Source organism: Brachyistius frenatus, unplaced genomic scaffold (genome assembly GCF_029030835.1).
Source record: "Brachyistius frenatus isolate BFR_SWC_R1_liver_20210118 unplaced genomic scaffold, ASM2903083v1 Contig_18, whole genome shotgun sequence".
In the NCBI taxonomy this organism is placed as follows: Eukaryota; Metazoa; Chordata; class Actinopteri; family Embiotocidae; genus Brachyistius; species Brachyistius frenatus.
This window is the reverse complement of record NW_027210617.1, coordinates 1,217,188-1,234,604: the sequence shown is the minus strand read 5'-3', so window position 1 is coordinate 1,234,604 and position 17,417 is coordinate 1,217,188. Positions and strand designations below refer to the sequence as shown.

Genomic DNA, 17,417 nt, shown 5'->3' with positions numbered 1-17,417 from the left:
GTGTGTGTGTGTGTGTGTGTGTGTGTGTGTGTGTGTGTGTGTGTGTGTGTGTGTGTGTGTGTGTGTGTAAATGAATATGAGTTAGCGTGTGTGAATCTAAATTTGACTTGTGCTGTGTCAGTGTGTGGTGTTTGCCTGCACAATAACCACACATCATGAGGAACACAGCTGAGCATATTTCTGTGTTTTTTTTTTGTGTAAATGGGTCTACGCTCCATCTCTCTCTGTGTGTGTGTGTGTGTGTGTGTGTGTGTGTGTGTGTGTGTGTGTGTGTGTGTGTGTGTGTGTGTGTGTGTGTGTGTGTGTGTGTGTGTGTGTGTGTGTATCTGGATGTCTGGTCTTAGTCCCTCTGGGAATAGTTCTCTGTAGCGTGTGTGTATGTTTGTGTGTGTATGTTTGGCCACTCTGATCTGCCTACCATCAAACTAAAGCCCACAGCCCGTCTTTTTATCCAGTCAGAGATGCATGGAGGAATTCTGCTTCAAACACACAAACAAACCAATTCAGGAAGCAACAGAATAAAGAGAGGAGGAAGAAACCTTGTTTGCCAACTTTCCTGGTGTTTTCATGTCATTGTTTGGTATCGAGAGGCGGCTTGATTATTGATGGCAACAACTTAACTACCATTTCCTCTTCATCTCTTCTGGTCTTTCTTGCGTCCTGGCCCCGTTAGCATGGCTGCTCAGAGTGATTAGCAGCTAATGAGGCGGGCATGGTTAGGTCAACTGTGACACTGGTTTGTTTGTGTCTCAGAGTGTGTGTGTGTGTGTGTGTGTGTGTGTGTGTGTGTGTGTGTGTGTGTGTGTGTGTGTGTGTGTGTGTGTGTGTGTGTGTGTGTGTGTGTGAATGAGCATTACAGCAACAGACCAACAGACTGCAGCTGGACCGCTCCCCCACGGGCGCTGATTCTTCACCCCCTCCCTTTAGCCCTTCCTGCAACTTCCCTCTCTTTCTGCGCTCCGTCTGCAATTGTTTCAAGATGAGTTTGGTTTGCCTGTCCATCCCTGAGAGCCAACATAATCCAGACTTCCTTCTCTTTTGAGTGGAAGTGAATGTGTGTGTTTGTGTTGGGGATGTGTTTATGGGAAGTAATCTGCCCTGGCAACTGTAAACAGATGCCACGGCACACACACACACACACACACACACACACACACACACACACACACACACACACACACACACACACACACACACACACACACACACACACACACACACACACACACACACACACACACACACACACACCCTCATACAAACAAACATGAGGATAGTTTTCACCCTTCCTCATCTCCCAGACACACACAGACAGAAACTCCAAATGAGTTACAACTGCTGAAAATACTGTTAATTTCTTGTTCGGAATAAATAGTGGCATTTGAAATTCTATTTCATCTCTTGAAAATGTGATGTTCTTTTAGCTTTTCATACAAGTGTAAAGAGTAGTCATTTAATGCAAAGAGGAAGGATTTAGAGGTTATCCTGCCTTTCACATGTTTCCTCTGGAAATTTGAAAAGTGTTTCCTAAATCCTGCGACAGCCGAATGGAACATTGTTGTGTATTCAGGGTGATTAAGGAGCAATTTACTTGCTACCTGTGCTCTCCAAATAAATTTCATCACCTCGTGATTGAGTTTTGTAGGGGAGGGGGGATGATGAAGGAGAATACATACAGTCTGATATACTCAATTATCTCAGAGTCTCTCTTGCCCCCTTCCACCTTTCCTTCTCCTTTTGCCTTTGATTAATCTTTGGCAATTAGTGAGATTCATTCTTGGTTAAATGTACATAGATGTCGTGCTTACCTCTGAGGTGGCGTCTTTCTACCTGCGAACCCTAGGTGGCAGTAGTGACCTGCGAGCCACTCTCTGGTTTATAAGAGGTTTATTAAAGAATAATTAGAATGATGAATGGGACTGTCTGTCTCTATCCACATCCATTTTCCCCCAACATGACTATTTCATGGAATAAGTATCAAATTAGGAGCGTACGGGCTTTGTATGTGGGGCAGCTGAAAACATACCCCAACATTTAGTCATTTATCATCAGGCATGTATGGCAGCACCACTGACTGTGTGTGTGTGTGTTGTGTGCATGCATGTGATTGAGAGTGGAGATATAAATATGTTTATGACTGACATATGGATATGTAGTGTGTGAGAGACTTGAAAGGAAGATGTATATTCTTGGACATTTATGACAGACAGCTTTGGACCTCAGGTTATGTTTAGCTGATTTATTCTTGTTTGAAGGCATTTTGATGGGAATTAATTGTGCATGTTTGTGTCTGGCTGCCTTAACATGGCCACTTAGACCGTTTACGTGCACCGTTCTAAGCGCCTTTTACCTTTTGTTTTGTTTTTTTGGGCATTGTGCGATTGTCTTTTAAAAGCAATCCTCCCTGCAACCTGCCTGCCAGTCAGCCAGTCAGGCAGGTCAGGCCGAGTGGTGAAGCTAAGCATCGGCCCGCTCACTCCCAGGACCTTTACCAGCAGCTCAGCATGCTCAGCTAGAGTTTCCCCGTGTCCGAGTGGACCACGTAAAAAAGAACAAAACAGTGATTGATAAGACGGCTGAAACAAGAGAGCGACTTAACAGGGCGACCAGCTGTCTGTCTTTCTGTCGCTCTGCTACTCACGCTCGGTTTCTCTCTCCCTCTCAGACTCCCTCTCTCATTCCACCATTGTGCAGCAACAAACACTCCATTCTGACAGCAGTTGAACTGTGCCGATACCCTTGAGTGTGCGGGGCAAAATGGGAGGCTTGTCAAAGCAGTGGTTGTTTACACTCTGCCAGGAATAATGAGAGGGGGTCGTTTTTTCTGAACCGATTAATCACGAGCAGCCCTTGTACTTGTTTTAAAGAGTATTCCAGACACAGAATAAATGTCGATGTGAGGAAGCAATTTGTTGTGGAAATAAAGCAGCTGATTGTTGTTGATCCTGCGCCGTTGCAGTATTATTAGGGTCGGTGTGGCAGAGCAGAGGCCACAGGTACAAATATTTTTAACAATGAGTGAGTCATATGATCAATGCAATTTTTTTAAAAAATTTTTTTTACTGGGTTTATTCACAATTCAAATGATAATAATAAATAGGTAGTTTGAGACGCAATCTGAGTTATCGTCAAACCATAGTATGAGCTGAGATTGAGTTTATTCTCTGCAGGTGTGTAAAATGGCTAATTGCTGGGTTGAATATAGTTTTACTCTTGGTTTGATTTTGCTGTTGGTTGTTATATTGATATTGATATTGATATTATTAAATCTCTTCGGGCAATACACGTAGTTCTCAGATGCTTCATGGGGCCGAACATTATCAAACAAACGCTGCATCCAAAGCAGAGAATAAAGAGAATTTTCCACTTGGAAATGAATAGACCATATCAAATTAAACAAGCCATGTAAAATTTGCTGGTTGCATTTCTCCCCTTCTGTTTGTAGTTTAGGGCCTGCAGTAAAGATCTGCAGACAGACTCGCAGGTCTCAGACAATTCAAACCGAATGGACAACCTTTATTTAACAGCCGGCTTCATGAACAACGGCAGGTTACTTTTACGTCTCAATCACATGCATCCAGGTGCAATAAATAAAAGCTTTCCATATCATATATAGAATTGATGTGTTTTGCAGCTTACCCTTTGATCTTTGGATGTTTAATTGGATGATCAGATGATGATAAACGTGTCCTGTGAAAAATTACAGATTGATATACTCTTTCTTGCTCTGTGACAGTGATATTTGGGCTACATTGATGCGATGCTGATGCTGAAACGAATCAAAGAATGAGGAAAAAGGAGTTCCTAATCTTTTCATCTGACATTTTTATTGAATGCGTCTTGGAGCAACCAAAAACTCCTTTAAGGCCCTGCCAGAGTCACTTAAGGAAATCAGAGTGGGGGTTTTGGGAGCCTGCAGGGGTTCATTAAGACCAGACTGGTCCAACTTCCTCTGCCGGAGAGGAAAAGGAGAACACAGAAACACAGAGAGAGAAATGAAGAGAGGTAACGACCAGAGAATGAGGGCTAGCAAGCGCTGGGCGTGCAAGTTGGGGTGGGTGGGAGGAGGGGTGGGGGGGGAGGGTGACCAGTCAGAAAACATGGTGAGAGACGGCAAGGAATAGAGTGGGAATAGAAACTAAGCAGAAGAAGAGGAGTGCGACAGGCAGGGAGTAGAAGGAGAGAGACAGAAAAACTAAGGGAGAGCAAAGAGAGGCAGCGAGTGCTGCGATGCCAGTCTATCCTGTGACAGCTTGACACCACAAATCAAACTAAGAAATGAAGACAAGTAACGAGACAACCGTCACCAGGATCACTGCCAGTCTGGCTGTTACCTATAGGCTACAGCACTCTTAAAGCCATACTCTTTTCATTGTGCCTGTCACATTGGGGAGTGCGCTAAATGAAAACAGACCTCTTCCCTTTTTTTCTTTTCTTGGGTAAGGCACTGTAGGTCGAAGTGGAGCTCTGTCTTCAACACACAGAGGGATGTATTGTATACTTTCTATTGAGTGAAAGAGTTAGATAAGGTCTCTGTTCCTATTGCGCTGGAAGACATTCATCACAACTCCTCTGATAAATGGTTGCTGTACACACACTTGCAAAAAGTCACGTCCATACAGACCCATTTGATACTGGTGAGGATTTAGGAGCTCACCTGTGGTACTTGTGAGCTATCGTCTGAACTAGTTGAAGAGATTCCAGCAGTGACGGCCCAGCAGGCTCAGAGAAGGTTATACGGATACTTTACAGACAGCTACAGTTCAGAAAAGGCTTCAAGCTTGTGTGCTTTTATTCACTTATGCCCTGCTTTCCACAGCTACATGCATTTAAACATGGAGGCTTTCCTGTACAACCATATTCACATCATCCTAGGTGTTTTCAGGGTTCAGTTGTGTTGCTGAGGAACAATTCGGGTGTAGGTATTGATGGTGGGGGCAGTTTTACCGATTTCCTTAAGCCTGTCCAGATTCTTTTTTTTTTTTTTTACAGCTGGCTCATGATCCTAATGGACAGTCTTTCAGTAGTTACGGCTCTTTTTGGGCTACCTGCCCCACGGCTGGCAACACAATCAACACTCTGGCTTCCTCAGTTCCTGGGAGTCTGGTTGTGATGTAAATATTATCTTGCATCACTGTTCCAAAATCTGCCACACAGCAGTGAGCACCTTTGTGTCAGGATTAGTAATGGCTGCTTCAGAGGAGGGAGGGAGAAAGAGGGATGGAGTTACTGAGAGCTAACCGCACAACTCTTTAGATGCTTTGCACATGTCTGTAAAGGAGATTTTGCATTTTGGTGCTCATTTTCAGAGAGAAATGTTGATGGTAGCAAATAGCTTGATGTCGGACACCAGTCGGTCTTCACCTTCCTTTACCCACAGTCCTGATTGGTGGATAGAGTGGATCTAAAGTACGAGCCAAAACCTCACATAAGCTCTGTTTTTCTTTGCTACTGAAATCCTGATTTATGATTGGCTGTTGTGCTGCTTTGATGTGTTCAGGTTCAAGAACAGAACGAATATTGTTTTTGACACAAATACTCATTCTGACTGCAAAATAAAGGCATCTGAAAGGATGAACTTCCAGCTACACTTCCAGAACTATTAGAAAAAAATAAAGTAAAAATAATCTCCGAAACAGACATGGTTTGGCCTGTGGCTTTTGTTAGTGATCATGAACCAATTGTTTATGAATTTAAAAAAACATTCTTGGGATGAAGGCTTTGTACAAACATGTTGGGTCTGAGTAAGTAGCTAATATATAACGCAGCAACAAAACTAACACACTAAAAGGAGGTGAGAGCACAGTAAGGAGAAGTTAAGATTTTTGTGATATTTTTGTTGGATTGAGTTATGGCAACTCGGTGAAAAAAAAAACTTATATTTATGTTGCCCTACATGAATCCCTAATTGGGTTATGTATTTTTGCCTCATGCTATCAGGCCATTGTTTGCACCTTGCTAATGGCTGAGGTTCTTTCCAGGGGCTCGGTATCCTCCTTTAAAGTCAGATATCCCTTTCCACAGCAAAGAAATTCATGAATGACTTTGCTCACTTGAGCTCATTCAACATATACACCATTAACAGAGGTATTTCAGGTTTAACAATATCACACTACCCACCCACACTATTGTTCCCACATACAAAAGAGAAATGAGCGGTTTGAGCATTTTGGACAGCGTAAGGAGAAGACCTGACTTATCTCAACAATCAAGGTTTATCGAGCCTGCCAGCCTTCCGCTGGGCATCTGTTGCATTGTCATTTGAAGTCGCCTCATACGAAGACCATTCCAGTCACGGTTGGCATTTCATTCACCCTCACTCGGCACTTCTCTCCATTTTCTGGTCCTTTTGTTTCTCACCTTGGGACAGAGACAAAGGGAACATAAAAAAAAGAGTGAAGATTTGATTTATTGTGTCAGGTATGATAACCGATATTTGAATAGCTTGCACCGGTGTTGGAAATTGTTCTGTTAAGAAAAGGCAAGATGCTCTTGAATTTTTTTCCCCGGATGATACCAGCTTTTGTACCTCAAATCACAGGTGGCATACTCTGTTCTTGTTTAGCTGAATCCTTCCGAGAGCTCTTGATTGTTTATGATGGCACCAAGATGAACGACGGTAATTCGCTGATGCTCACAAAGATATTATTGTTGGCAGCGCGATGGGAGGGGTGTCTCAGCGTTAGGCTGCTGTGAGCATGTCTGGTTTCTGAGTCATTGAGCGGGGTCATGTAAGGGGCGAGTGTTTAACCCACACAATCTGTTTGTATGCTTACACTCACTCACGCACGCACCCACCCCCCACACCCACCCACCCACCCACCCACCCACCCACACACACACACACACACACACACACACACACACACACACACACACACACACACACACACACACACACACACACACACACACACACACACACACACGGGCTCTTCTTCATGCACAAGTACACACACATCAGTGCCAGACAGGATTTATGCTTCGGCGAAGGCTAAGAGTTCCAAAGTGTCCTTCAAAGAGAAAAAAAACCTCTCATATTCTGTCTGTTTCTGCCTTCGTCCTCTCTTCTTCGTGTGGGAACAGATCTCTTTTTTTTCCCCCCGAAGATGCCCTAAATCCACTCCCGTAATTGCACAGCATTTCTGTCTGCTGAATTGAGAAGAGAGAAGAAGAAAAAAAAAAAAAAAGGAGATGAAGCAGAAAAATAAATCCAGAATATTCTTTGACTGTTTCTCCTCTCTCACTTCTCTGGCAGATCAATCGAGCTCCGAGCTTTGGGACCGATCAGAAGATTGATTACGACGTGAAGAAAGGGGTGCTGCTTAATGCTCTGAAGCTCCTCAACATTAGGTACTGTTTTCCACCACAGTCACATACACAAACATACACGTTTGTACATGCATGCAGATGGAAACGCACATTACACAACATTAAGTTTCATGTGCAGGAACAGCTCATGTCAAACCTTACTTTACAGTTTCAAGATTACAATGGATTATTACAGGTCTTTTTTGTTTGGCAACCCTGATGACGTTAATGCACGGTACAATTCAGCTTTCATCCTGTTTTTGGTTTCAGACTAATGAGACATTAGTGACATAAGTGTGAACAGAACAGGAGGTTTGAGTTTTGGACAAATAAATTACCGTCCTTGTAAATTTGTGTTTGTGTTTCTGTGGTGGAGCCAGGGTAAACAGCTATGTCTCTACCTTGCGCTTTGTGCACCCGTCAATCAGACGTGCTTGTGTGTGTGTGTGTGTGTGTGTGTGTGTGTGTGTGTGTGTGTGTGTGTGTGTGTGTGTGTGTGTGTGTGTGTGTGTGTGTGTGTGCGCGCGCGCGCGTGCCATTTTTTACCAGTACATTCTGCTGGCTGTCTGTAGTTCTGAATCTACTTTGTTTACTCTGTAGATTTACATAAGCTTCCTGTTTTGCCCTTTCACTTTGCCTTCGGGGTGTATTTGTTTGGCCTGTTTAGTTTACACACACTGTTCTTATTGTATAATGCATTTTTTGTATATGTAGTGTGTTTGTGTATACGTGTGTGTGTGTGTGTATTTGCTGGCATGCTTTTCTGTCCCCTGGCTACAGCGCGCCTGTCCACTGATTGATCATAGTACACCAGACCTCTGGATCTCTGCTCTCTTTTTTTCTCCATCTCTCTCTGTGCTTGTCCTCTCATTGCTCTAAATATAGTCTCAACTCAACTAGTCACACACATACAGTACAGTACTCGCACACACACGCACGCACGCACGCACACACACACACACACGCACACACGCACGCACGCACGCACCAATGCACACACGCACGCAATGGATCAATTACATGCAGCACCATAGATCTAGTGTGGCCGAGTGTGGTGCGTGGTGCAGCCAGCCCACATAAACACTCACTCCGTCCTCCCGCCCGGCTGCAGTTGGCACAAATAAATCTCTTATCAAAATGATTTGTTTCATGGCTGATGTTTGCTATGTTCCCACAGATTAAAAGGGGAGATCTGGTTATTTCACGACAAATAAATTGCAGGAAGCCTTGAAAGGCGGCAGGAAGCTCTTTCTACCGGACAAACTGCTTATGGTCATGCTGGAGTGAATGAGGGTTTTGTTGCACTTCGTTCACTTTTTCCTTATATAGCAGTGACTTTGCTTCCCCAAAGGGAGGGGTTGGTGGTGCGTAGAGGTGGGGCTGGCTCTTGACTCAGCTCACAAAACCAACTGTATCAAATGGGATCAATTCAAAGCCGGCCGGGCGTGGACATTGATAAACCTCAGCCCCCCAACAGCACTCAATATCCAATTTAAAGGGCCAGCGATTGACTAAAATGAATTGCCCTTTCTCCAGACCACAGCGACCCACTTGTTCAGAATCAGCTGTCTGGTCCTGTTCATCTCAGAGTTGTTTGAGTCTTGGCTCCATCTTTGTCTTTGTGCGGTTGAATGTTTCGTGAGGGTGTTTCTGCCACCACAATGATGTGATGATCGAAAGGCAAATTCTGGTTACTTTGTCAGTTAGGGAACTTCATCATAGTTTGCAGCATTCTTAAAACACATTTTCTGTTAGTTTTATTAGAGTAGGATGCAGTGTTACAATAATAACAACTTTTATATTCAAACAAATCTGGCAGAAAACAAGTGAGGCTCTGTCTTACACCTGGTGCAAAGCGTTGATAAGTGCAAGACAAGTGTCTTTCCGACTTCCGGACCGACACAGTTGTCATTTTTCTGTGCAACACGCAAACTGTTCAGATAGCAAATGTACGTCTGCATATCTGAGCATCCGGGGGCGTGTTGGTCTTAAAATGAGGTGTGATCAGGCACATTGTTGATGCTGCTTACAGAAAGTGATTTTGCAATCGACCAACAACAACGAACCTGCCAGTATATTAGCAATCTGTCAAGGTGCAAGCGCACCTGCCTTTAAAGGTGGTGCTTCAATTCAATTCAAAACACCTATGATTAATTAGGGCAATAAGTCCAACCCCTCTGAATCCTGTGCCTTACTGTGTGCTCAGATTATCTGCCAATAAATTAGCAAAAGTAGATCTGGACACATCATTATTCTACTTGCTCTATGCACTCCAGGGCGAACGCTTTGATTGTTAAAATATAGCCCACAAAGTATTTTTGTAAAAGTTGTGAGATCTCTAGTGTGGATGAGACAGAAGAGACAGAAACTCCAAAACCATTAAACTGCATTCATGGTTTTGCTTTTAGTTAATCTACTTTCAATAGTCTAAACCTTTTCTATATGTTTCTAAATATGCTTGGTGTTACTCTACCTGCTGTACGCTGATCCAGGGCCAGTGATAAGAAACGCAACCTGGCCCAGCAAAAGGCAGAAGCTCAGAGACGACTCTACGGTCACGGCTCCATAAAGAAACCCTCGGCTGCATCTTCTGACTGGGAGAAACAACGGCACACACTGGAACGAAGAAGAGAACAGCTGGTAAGGCGCAAATAGAACATTACATTCCTGTTAAACCTTATTACTCATTAAGTCAAGATTTGCTGATATCGTGCTTTGTATTCACACATTACCACACCGTCCCATCTGAGATGTCCTAAGTCAAACCACACTTTTCTAAACTGCTGACCACTGACCAACTGCAGAGCAGCATCTGGGATGCTAAGCACCTGTTCAAGGTGGTGCTCCTTAACTGTGGTCAAGAGAGTTGAGAGCGATACTCATTCATTTCCCCACCCAGACATTCAAATCCAGCCTGGGGATTAAAACAATGGCTGTACAGTCGTGAACCACGATCATAAGCCATGATACACCTTTACAGTTTTTTAGGCCACACCAAAATGAGCACAAAATATGGTTTGGCTTCAGTCTTTCAGGGACAGATTCTTTTCACAGATGTGTTCAGACAAAATCATAGAGTATCTGTATGTTTATATATATATATATGAATTATTAGACAGGGCTAATTTACTCCTGTAAACAACCAGCCAATACACCAGTGCGTTATATGCTAGAAACACAAGTTGAAGTTGAAACAAGAAGGAAAGCCTGAACAGAAACTCAGTTTCACATTCTCTTAACTCTGTGTCAAAAGAGTCAAAGTTTTCTGAGAAAGGCATACCATTTAATAATTTTGTCTTTGAGATGAAGGGAGCGGGGGAGCTTTCCTCAACTGTATGGGAAAAGTGGCAGCTACTAGTACTTTCCTGCCTCCCACTCTCTTTGATTAGCCTTTTGATTAGCCATGGCAGTAATCAGTGGGAATAAGGAAAGATGGCGTAGAGGCACTTTTTAAAAAGGGCATCACCTCATTTTTGAGTGCTGTTTTGGCTGAAGTGTAAAACTAGGTTTTGGTCCATTGAAGGCACATATAGCGCTGTGCTCGCTGATATTGTAGTGGTTCCACAAGTACACCTTTGTAATGTACTATTAATCAGTCCTTCCAGGAAATCTTCCAGGAGACCTTTTCTTAGCCCCACAGTTCTCTAAGTTCAATAAATAAGTAAAAAAAAAAAAAGATTAGAACAAAAATATTTCTGATGTGTAGCATGTTTATTATCACAGGAAGTGCTTACATATTTATTCCTTTATCAGGTATTGCTTTAAAAAAAAAATGTAAATTTGTCTTTCTCAATTTGTAATTTTTTTCAAATTCCCACAATTTTCTGCGAAAGAACTCACTTCAATTCTGCAAATTATAACGCAAGTTTCGAGAAAATCAGCTGCAAAATCAAGCATTTTTGATCGCAACAATCACAAAAAAACTTCTGGATGGACTGATTAACAGAGAAAATTGAATGAATTATGAGTTATTGATGGGTGAGACTCTTTCTGGATTCTCTCTCCGTCTTGCCTTGTGTTTTGCCAGACTTTATTCTCTCTCTCTCTCTCTCTCACGAAAGTGTTGTTTGGCAGCGATTTTCATCTGCACATTTTTTTTTTGACTTTTCTCTGTTTTTTTGCGTGTTTCTAGAAAGAGCGACTGGCACAGGTTCGCAAACAGAACTCCAGGGAGGAGCATGAAAATCAACATCTGGGAAACTACAGGTAAGAGAGAGCCAAACAACTGGGGAAAAGGGTCTCTCCCTCCAGGAACTCCACCCACTGTACTCGTGCCACCTCGCTTACATTTATGGGGTCATCTGCAGAGCGCCTAGACTGGGATAATATGTAAAATGGAGAGTAACAAAAGAAGTCAGGGGCAGTATGTAATGGCAAGGTTCAACTTGTCATACCACTGAGCAATATTCCATTTGCAGCATATTAGAAACTTAAATTAGCATGTATACTTTGCTTGACAGCTGCAAGCCATCCTCCGTCTCCTCTCTCCCCCACAGCTCTATTCTTCTCGCCAAACTCCAGCTGGGACTCTGGAAGACATGTCCATTTTTAATAGTTACCGCACAGATGGAGCAGATTCACCTTATAGCATGACTCAGCAACACCAAGTGCAGATTTGCAGCTAGTCCCTTGTAAATTGTTAATGCTCCTTCACTCCCTCAGTTTCTCCTCCTGCCGCTGATTCTTTGTCCAATGTGCACACACACTTAAAAATACACTCTCTTTAATGTTTTGCACAAGCTCCGGCACAATAAACACAGACCGACAGACACAAATGGTGCTCGCATACGCACACACACACACACACACACACACACACACACACACACACACACACACACACACACACACACACACACACACACACACACACACACACACACACACACACACACACACACACACACACACACAGAGCCTTCTCGCTGCCTCCCCAAGTCTAAGTGACTTCTTGACTCATCACTTGTCTGAGTGGCTCGTGAGAATACTAATCCAGGCCTGCATGAAGTGCTGTCACCTCCTTCCTATTTTTCGACAGGCAGCCAGACAGTCAATCACGCAGGCTGAGGTCTGTCTGGAGCGCCCCTAATAAAGACCTCTTAGCATTCAAATGGTGTCCCGGCGCAGCACTGAAGTCTGATTAACACACTGCTTCTCATTAGATGAGTTTGGGTAATGAACTTACTTACATTCAGCGATTAGATGAGACCTGTATGAGGTAGAGACAAGCCAGGGCGCTGTGGCATCCGAGGGAAACCCAGCTGGTTGTTGCTGTTCATTTAGCTTCATTTAAGCGGCTGGAATCAGGAGACTTTTAAGATACTGTCTACCAAGACCAAGACAGTTTTAAACCGATGTAAAGGGAATAAGAATACAAGTTTTGCCTTTGGCCCCGTCAGACACATTTTATTGAATTCATATTGAAGGGTCACACTCAAATAAAACATGCATATGTTCAGATATAAAAGGTGCCAAGAAGACTGAGCAGTGTTGACCTCAAGCTTTCCAGCCAAGTGTTTCATTTTGCTCTTTAAGGATCCACGAAGCTCTGCCTCTTCTCAAATATTACAAGTGTATCTCGAGGAAAAAGAATCTGGTCCATGCTGCTTAAAAGAAAATGCACCTCAGTATACCAAAGTATTAGTAGTTGGAAAATCTCACAGAGCATCGTGCCAAGAGAAGGAAGGAAGGTGATTCGTTCATCTCAGGTCTCACATTTGAGCAGCTGCTTGATCTGAAACTGCAGTTACTAAATTAACACATAGAACTGGGTCAACTTCTCCACAATATGGAAATCACGTGCCCAGATCCGCAACTCTGCATAAAACTGTTAATGGCAGATGGGGTGCAGTTAAAGGTTTTATGGTGAAATTGTTTAACTTGACTTGCACTGAAATCCACTTCTTAAATGTGCGCCTGGCTTAAAAGAAACAGTTAATAAATCGATATTTATTCTGTCATGGTAGAACATTCACTGTTGCATCCATCTATAGTTTTAGTTGGGGGTTTTTTCTGACTTTTTTTTTTTTTTTTTTTTTTTAACATTCTCTTGATAAAAAAAGAAAAAAAAGAAGGCCAACTTGGAGGGAGTTTTGCTCCTAATATGTCTGTGCAGATGTCAAACTATTTCCTTGCACTTGCACTGACCAGTGTTTATTTTGATTACACCGCTAACATTGTTTAGATTTGATGGCTGAAGCGATGAGTGGGGGAGTTTGGAGATGTATTAGGAGGATAACCAGGCAGAGATACATTGCTCTAATCCCCTTCGGCCCAAGATAAACACTGAGCTCTGTTATTTTAGTCTTGAGGGCACACATGCAGAATGTGTGAACAGGCACATTAGCAAAGGACTACAGAAAACAGTGAAGTAAAGTGCACGTCTCAGTGAGGGTGAGTGAAAAAAAAAAAGCAGTATTCATGCAATACACCATGTTAAAAGACTGGCTGTCTGAAGTTTGTGCATTTTTATTAACTCAAGGTCTCTATTAATACTTCTTTGTCTGTATTTTCTCTTTGATCCCTCCTTCTTCATTCTTGTCTCCTTGATCCTACCTCTCACCTTTCTTTTGTCTTTTCACACCTCTCACTGACGTGATTTTCTCCACCTCTGTCCCCCCTTTTGTTTGCTCTCTGACCTGCTGTGCCTTGACCTCTCTCTGTGCCTCACTCTGTCCGCTTGTCTCTTCTCGTTTTCTCTTTCCCTCTGTATATTTCATTCTTTTCTCTTATTTTCTTTATCTCTCCATCTCTTTGCCGACCGCCTTCCTCCCCCTTCTCTTATCCCTCCTCTTTTTCTGTCCTTTATCCCCGACTACTCCCTCCCTCCCAATTCTGTCCCCCAAACCCTTTTTTTTTTCCCCTCTTCTGTTTCTCTATTCCTTCACTTGTTTGCTCTCTCTCATCTACTTTCTCCCCTCATTGATAACCTTTTTTTTCTTTCTCTTTTTTTTCCTCACCCTTTTTCTCCACTCCTCTCTCACTCCCCTCGCCTTTCTCTCTCTGTCTCTGCGGCCTACAGACGTATTTACCCCCCAGACGACAAGCTGCTGTTGGAAAAGTATGAAAGCCTGCTCTCGGCCGCCTTTCAGACCTTTCTCGCCGGGCGAGCTGCCTCACTTCAAAAGGAAATGAATAATCCTCTGAAACAAATGAAGGCACGTACGTCAGTGGCAGACAGTCACGGACACACACGGACACACACACACACACACACACACGCACGCACACACGCACGCACGCACGCACACACACACACACACACACACACACACACACACACACACACACACACACACACACACACACACACACACACACACACACACACACACACCTGCAGAGACTCACCTAAACATTATACCCACAGTATGCAGACACTTGTCGACAAGGACATGCCAAAGTAAAGAAACACACACATTTCTATTAAGATTCTCTCCACAGAGAACAAAAAGGATGTGCACATAATGCAGAAAGTATGCCGCAGTCCTTGGTATTTGTTAGAACGTCTGACAATGTCCTTCTTCTCCTCTCTATCTGCCTAGCCTTCCCACTGCCATTCACTCCGTCTTATTACAAATATTTATTCGCTTTTAAACGCAAATCAAATCCCAGACAACAGTGTCAGTCTTCTTTCTTTACAGTTTGACACTTGAGTTTTCCTCGTCCTCTTTCTGCATCCTATCCTATTTTCTTTCGGTTGATAAAAGTTGCTGCCCACACATTTAATCTGTTTTTCTGCAGGTCTTTTATTCATTCAATGACAACTGTCAAGATGTTTGAATATATACATGTGAATGCAAGAACACACACACTCACAAACTTGTGTGGGAATGCATTTAGCAACTCGTTAATACAGCGGTTCAGGTCATCGTACGTATATAAATGACATTTTCTGTCTGGTATCAGAAGGAATGTAGCTTCAGCTGAAGACAAATGTATGAAGAGACTTTGCAAAGGAGAAAAGTTGATTTATATACCACCTGACTTTTACGGGAGGGGGGGGGGGAGCAGCAGTAGAAAGAAACGTGAAGTGTTTAAATGGTGACAAAAGGAAGATGAGAGAAGTCGTCATGAAGTAAAAAAGATAGTGAGATGCTGATCGAGATTTTTGTGCTGTCACTTTTGTTTCCTGTGAGATCATTTTTAGAGACTTGAGTTTTGTGTTTTCATGTCTGGTTATGTATTCAAGAACAAATCAATGAAACAAAAAGACACAAAGGAGGGCTTTGTGTAATAATTCAAGACATGGGGAGAAGAAGCGCTGATGAGCAGGAATGATGCACATGAAACAAAGAAACCTTAACTGCTTTTGGCAACTGAATAGTAATAGTGAATACTGAATATGGATATTTCTAACAGTAGTACTGACATTACTAATTCATATCAAAGCGCCGTCATATGCAACTATTGCAGCTTTTATAGAAACTACCTCAACAGATTGTAGCCCTGTGCAGTTTTGTTATTGTGTCATTTCAATAATTCTATTTCTGTGGAGATTTTTTTTTTAGAGATGTCAATCTCAGATCAGGCGGAGCCCAAACACCAGGTCTGTTAATTTAATTAGCACACAGAGATGTGGATTTTGTTCAAAGTCAGAATGAAAAGAGAGCAGCTCCAGTGTTTCCTATCTAATAATACAATCATGACTGACAACTGGACTGTCCTTATTGAGTGTGAGATACTAATCTTGACCATTTATGATGAAGAAGGGATGTTGCAAAAGTTTAGTGACATTCATCAGACAAGTAACATATTTTATGGAATATTTTTTTCTCCCACCTTCTGCCCGTGTGCGGGTCCTGGAGCCTAATTACTTTAAAGCACAAGACATGTGTTCATGTACTTTTCCTGAAGGACTTTGGATAGATGAGGGGGTTTGTTTGTGAAACTTTCATTAGTGTTGATAGCACACACTCACACTGAGGATACAAAGACCCACTTGTGTGCGTGTTCTGTGCGTGATGTATTTATGACGTGTTTATGATTTGCACTGCCACTGTGGTATTGGTTCCATTACTCTTAATAACTCATTAGAGGGGGAAGTTCAGGCATGGGTAATTTAGCCTTTTTCTTTGCTTTAGTAGCTCTGCATACTTTTTTTTTAATGTAGAAATTATCTCACCATTATTTAGCACGAGCTTTTTAGCATGAGCTTTTTGTTTCTCACTGCTTGGCTTCATGAATGTGACACGGCTTATTTGCAGTCCTATGGATGTCAGTGTACCAGCAGGCAGTGAGGTCTGATCCCAATTAAAACCATTAGCACAGCCATCTTTTAATTTTTTTTTTTTTTTTTAACTGTTTTGAATATACATAAATCGACCCACCCTCTTTATTCATCAGCTGAGAAGCATTGCCCATTTGGGTAGTTTTTCCCTGTTGCAAGAGGCCAGAGGTCATTTTCTAGCAAGCCATCAACTTATCTATCATGTCTGACAAACTTTGCCCCTCAAGACTCATGTTTGCTGTCTTTGTGGGCTTCTCAGGGCCATGAATTGAAAAATGTCATGTATTGTCACGCTATCAAAGACAGTAAAACCTGTGTTGGAATCCTGCTGATAACATGCTGATTGACTGCACAGCACCCTTCAGACCCGAGCTGCTGTGCTACACAAAACCCAGCCACAGGTTACATCGGTTTCTACAGGGTTTGCATCACCCTTCTCCCCACTTCCACTACAGTTACGTTGACAGTTATGCATCAAGTGGTTAGTTCTGTTGTTAGCTATCTGAGTTTCCCGCCAGCTCAGCTGATGTCCTCCTATTCCTAAAGTTTGTTTTCACATAGATACTGAAAACAAAAAAGAAAACTGTTGTCATGCAGGAGCATTCTCAGTCGGCCTGTTGTGCAGAACAGCACCAGTACACAAACTGCAAAGTTGTCTTGAGGCGGTTGGCAGTTGTTGTAGAACCTATTAAAAGAGCAAGTGCTGCAAATATATGTACATCAATCAGGGATATTAAGGATCTGGGAAACTCGTTGTTTTTAACCAACTTTCAACAACAAAAAAACACCATAGCCTTTAGAAGAAGTATTCTGCTTTATGAAGAGTAGACACTTTGTATTTAAATAGATTTGGATCTGGATTTCATTCCCTCATGAA

At 42.6% G+C, this 17,417-nt stretch overlaps 1 protein-coding gene across 5 annotated transcripts in view; it reads left to right on the top strand.

Annotated features, from left to right (window-relative positions):
• The window catches only part of ttll7 (tubulin tyrosine ligase-like family, member 7), a 72,579-nt gene that overhangs the window by 25,946 nt on the left and 29,216 nt on the right, over positions 1 to 17,417 (top strand). For all 5 annotated transcript variants that reach the window (XM_069694720.1, XM_069694718.1, XM_069694719.1 and 2 more), the window contains exons 10-13: positions 7,259 to 7,353; positions 9,804 to 9,951; positions 11,444 to 11,517; positions 14,333 to 14,468. In XM_069694720.1, coding sequence (XP_069550821.1) covers positions 7,259 to 7,353; positions 9,804 to 9,951; positions 11,444 to 11,517; positions 14,333 to 14,468 — 453 coding nt within the window. The remainder of the gene's footprint in view (positions 1 to 7,258; positions 7,354 to 9,803; positions 9,952 to 11,443; positions 11,518 to 14,332; positions 14,469 to 17,417) is intronic.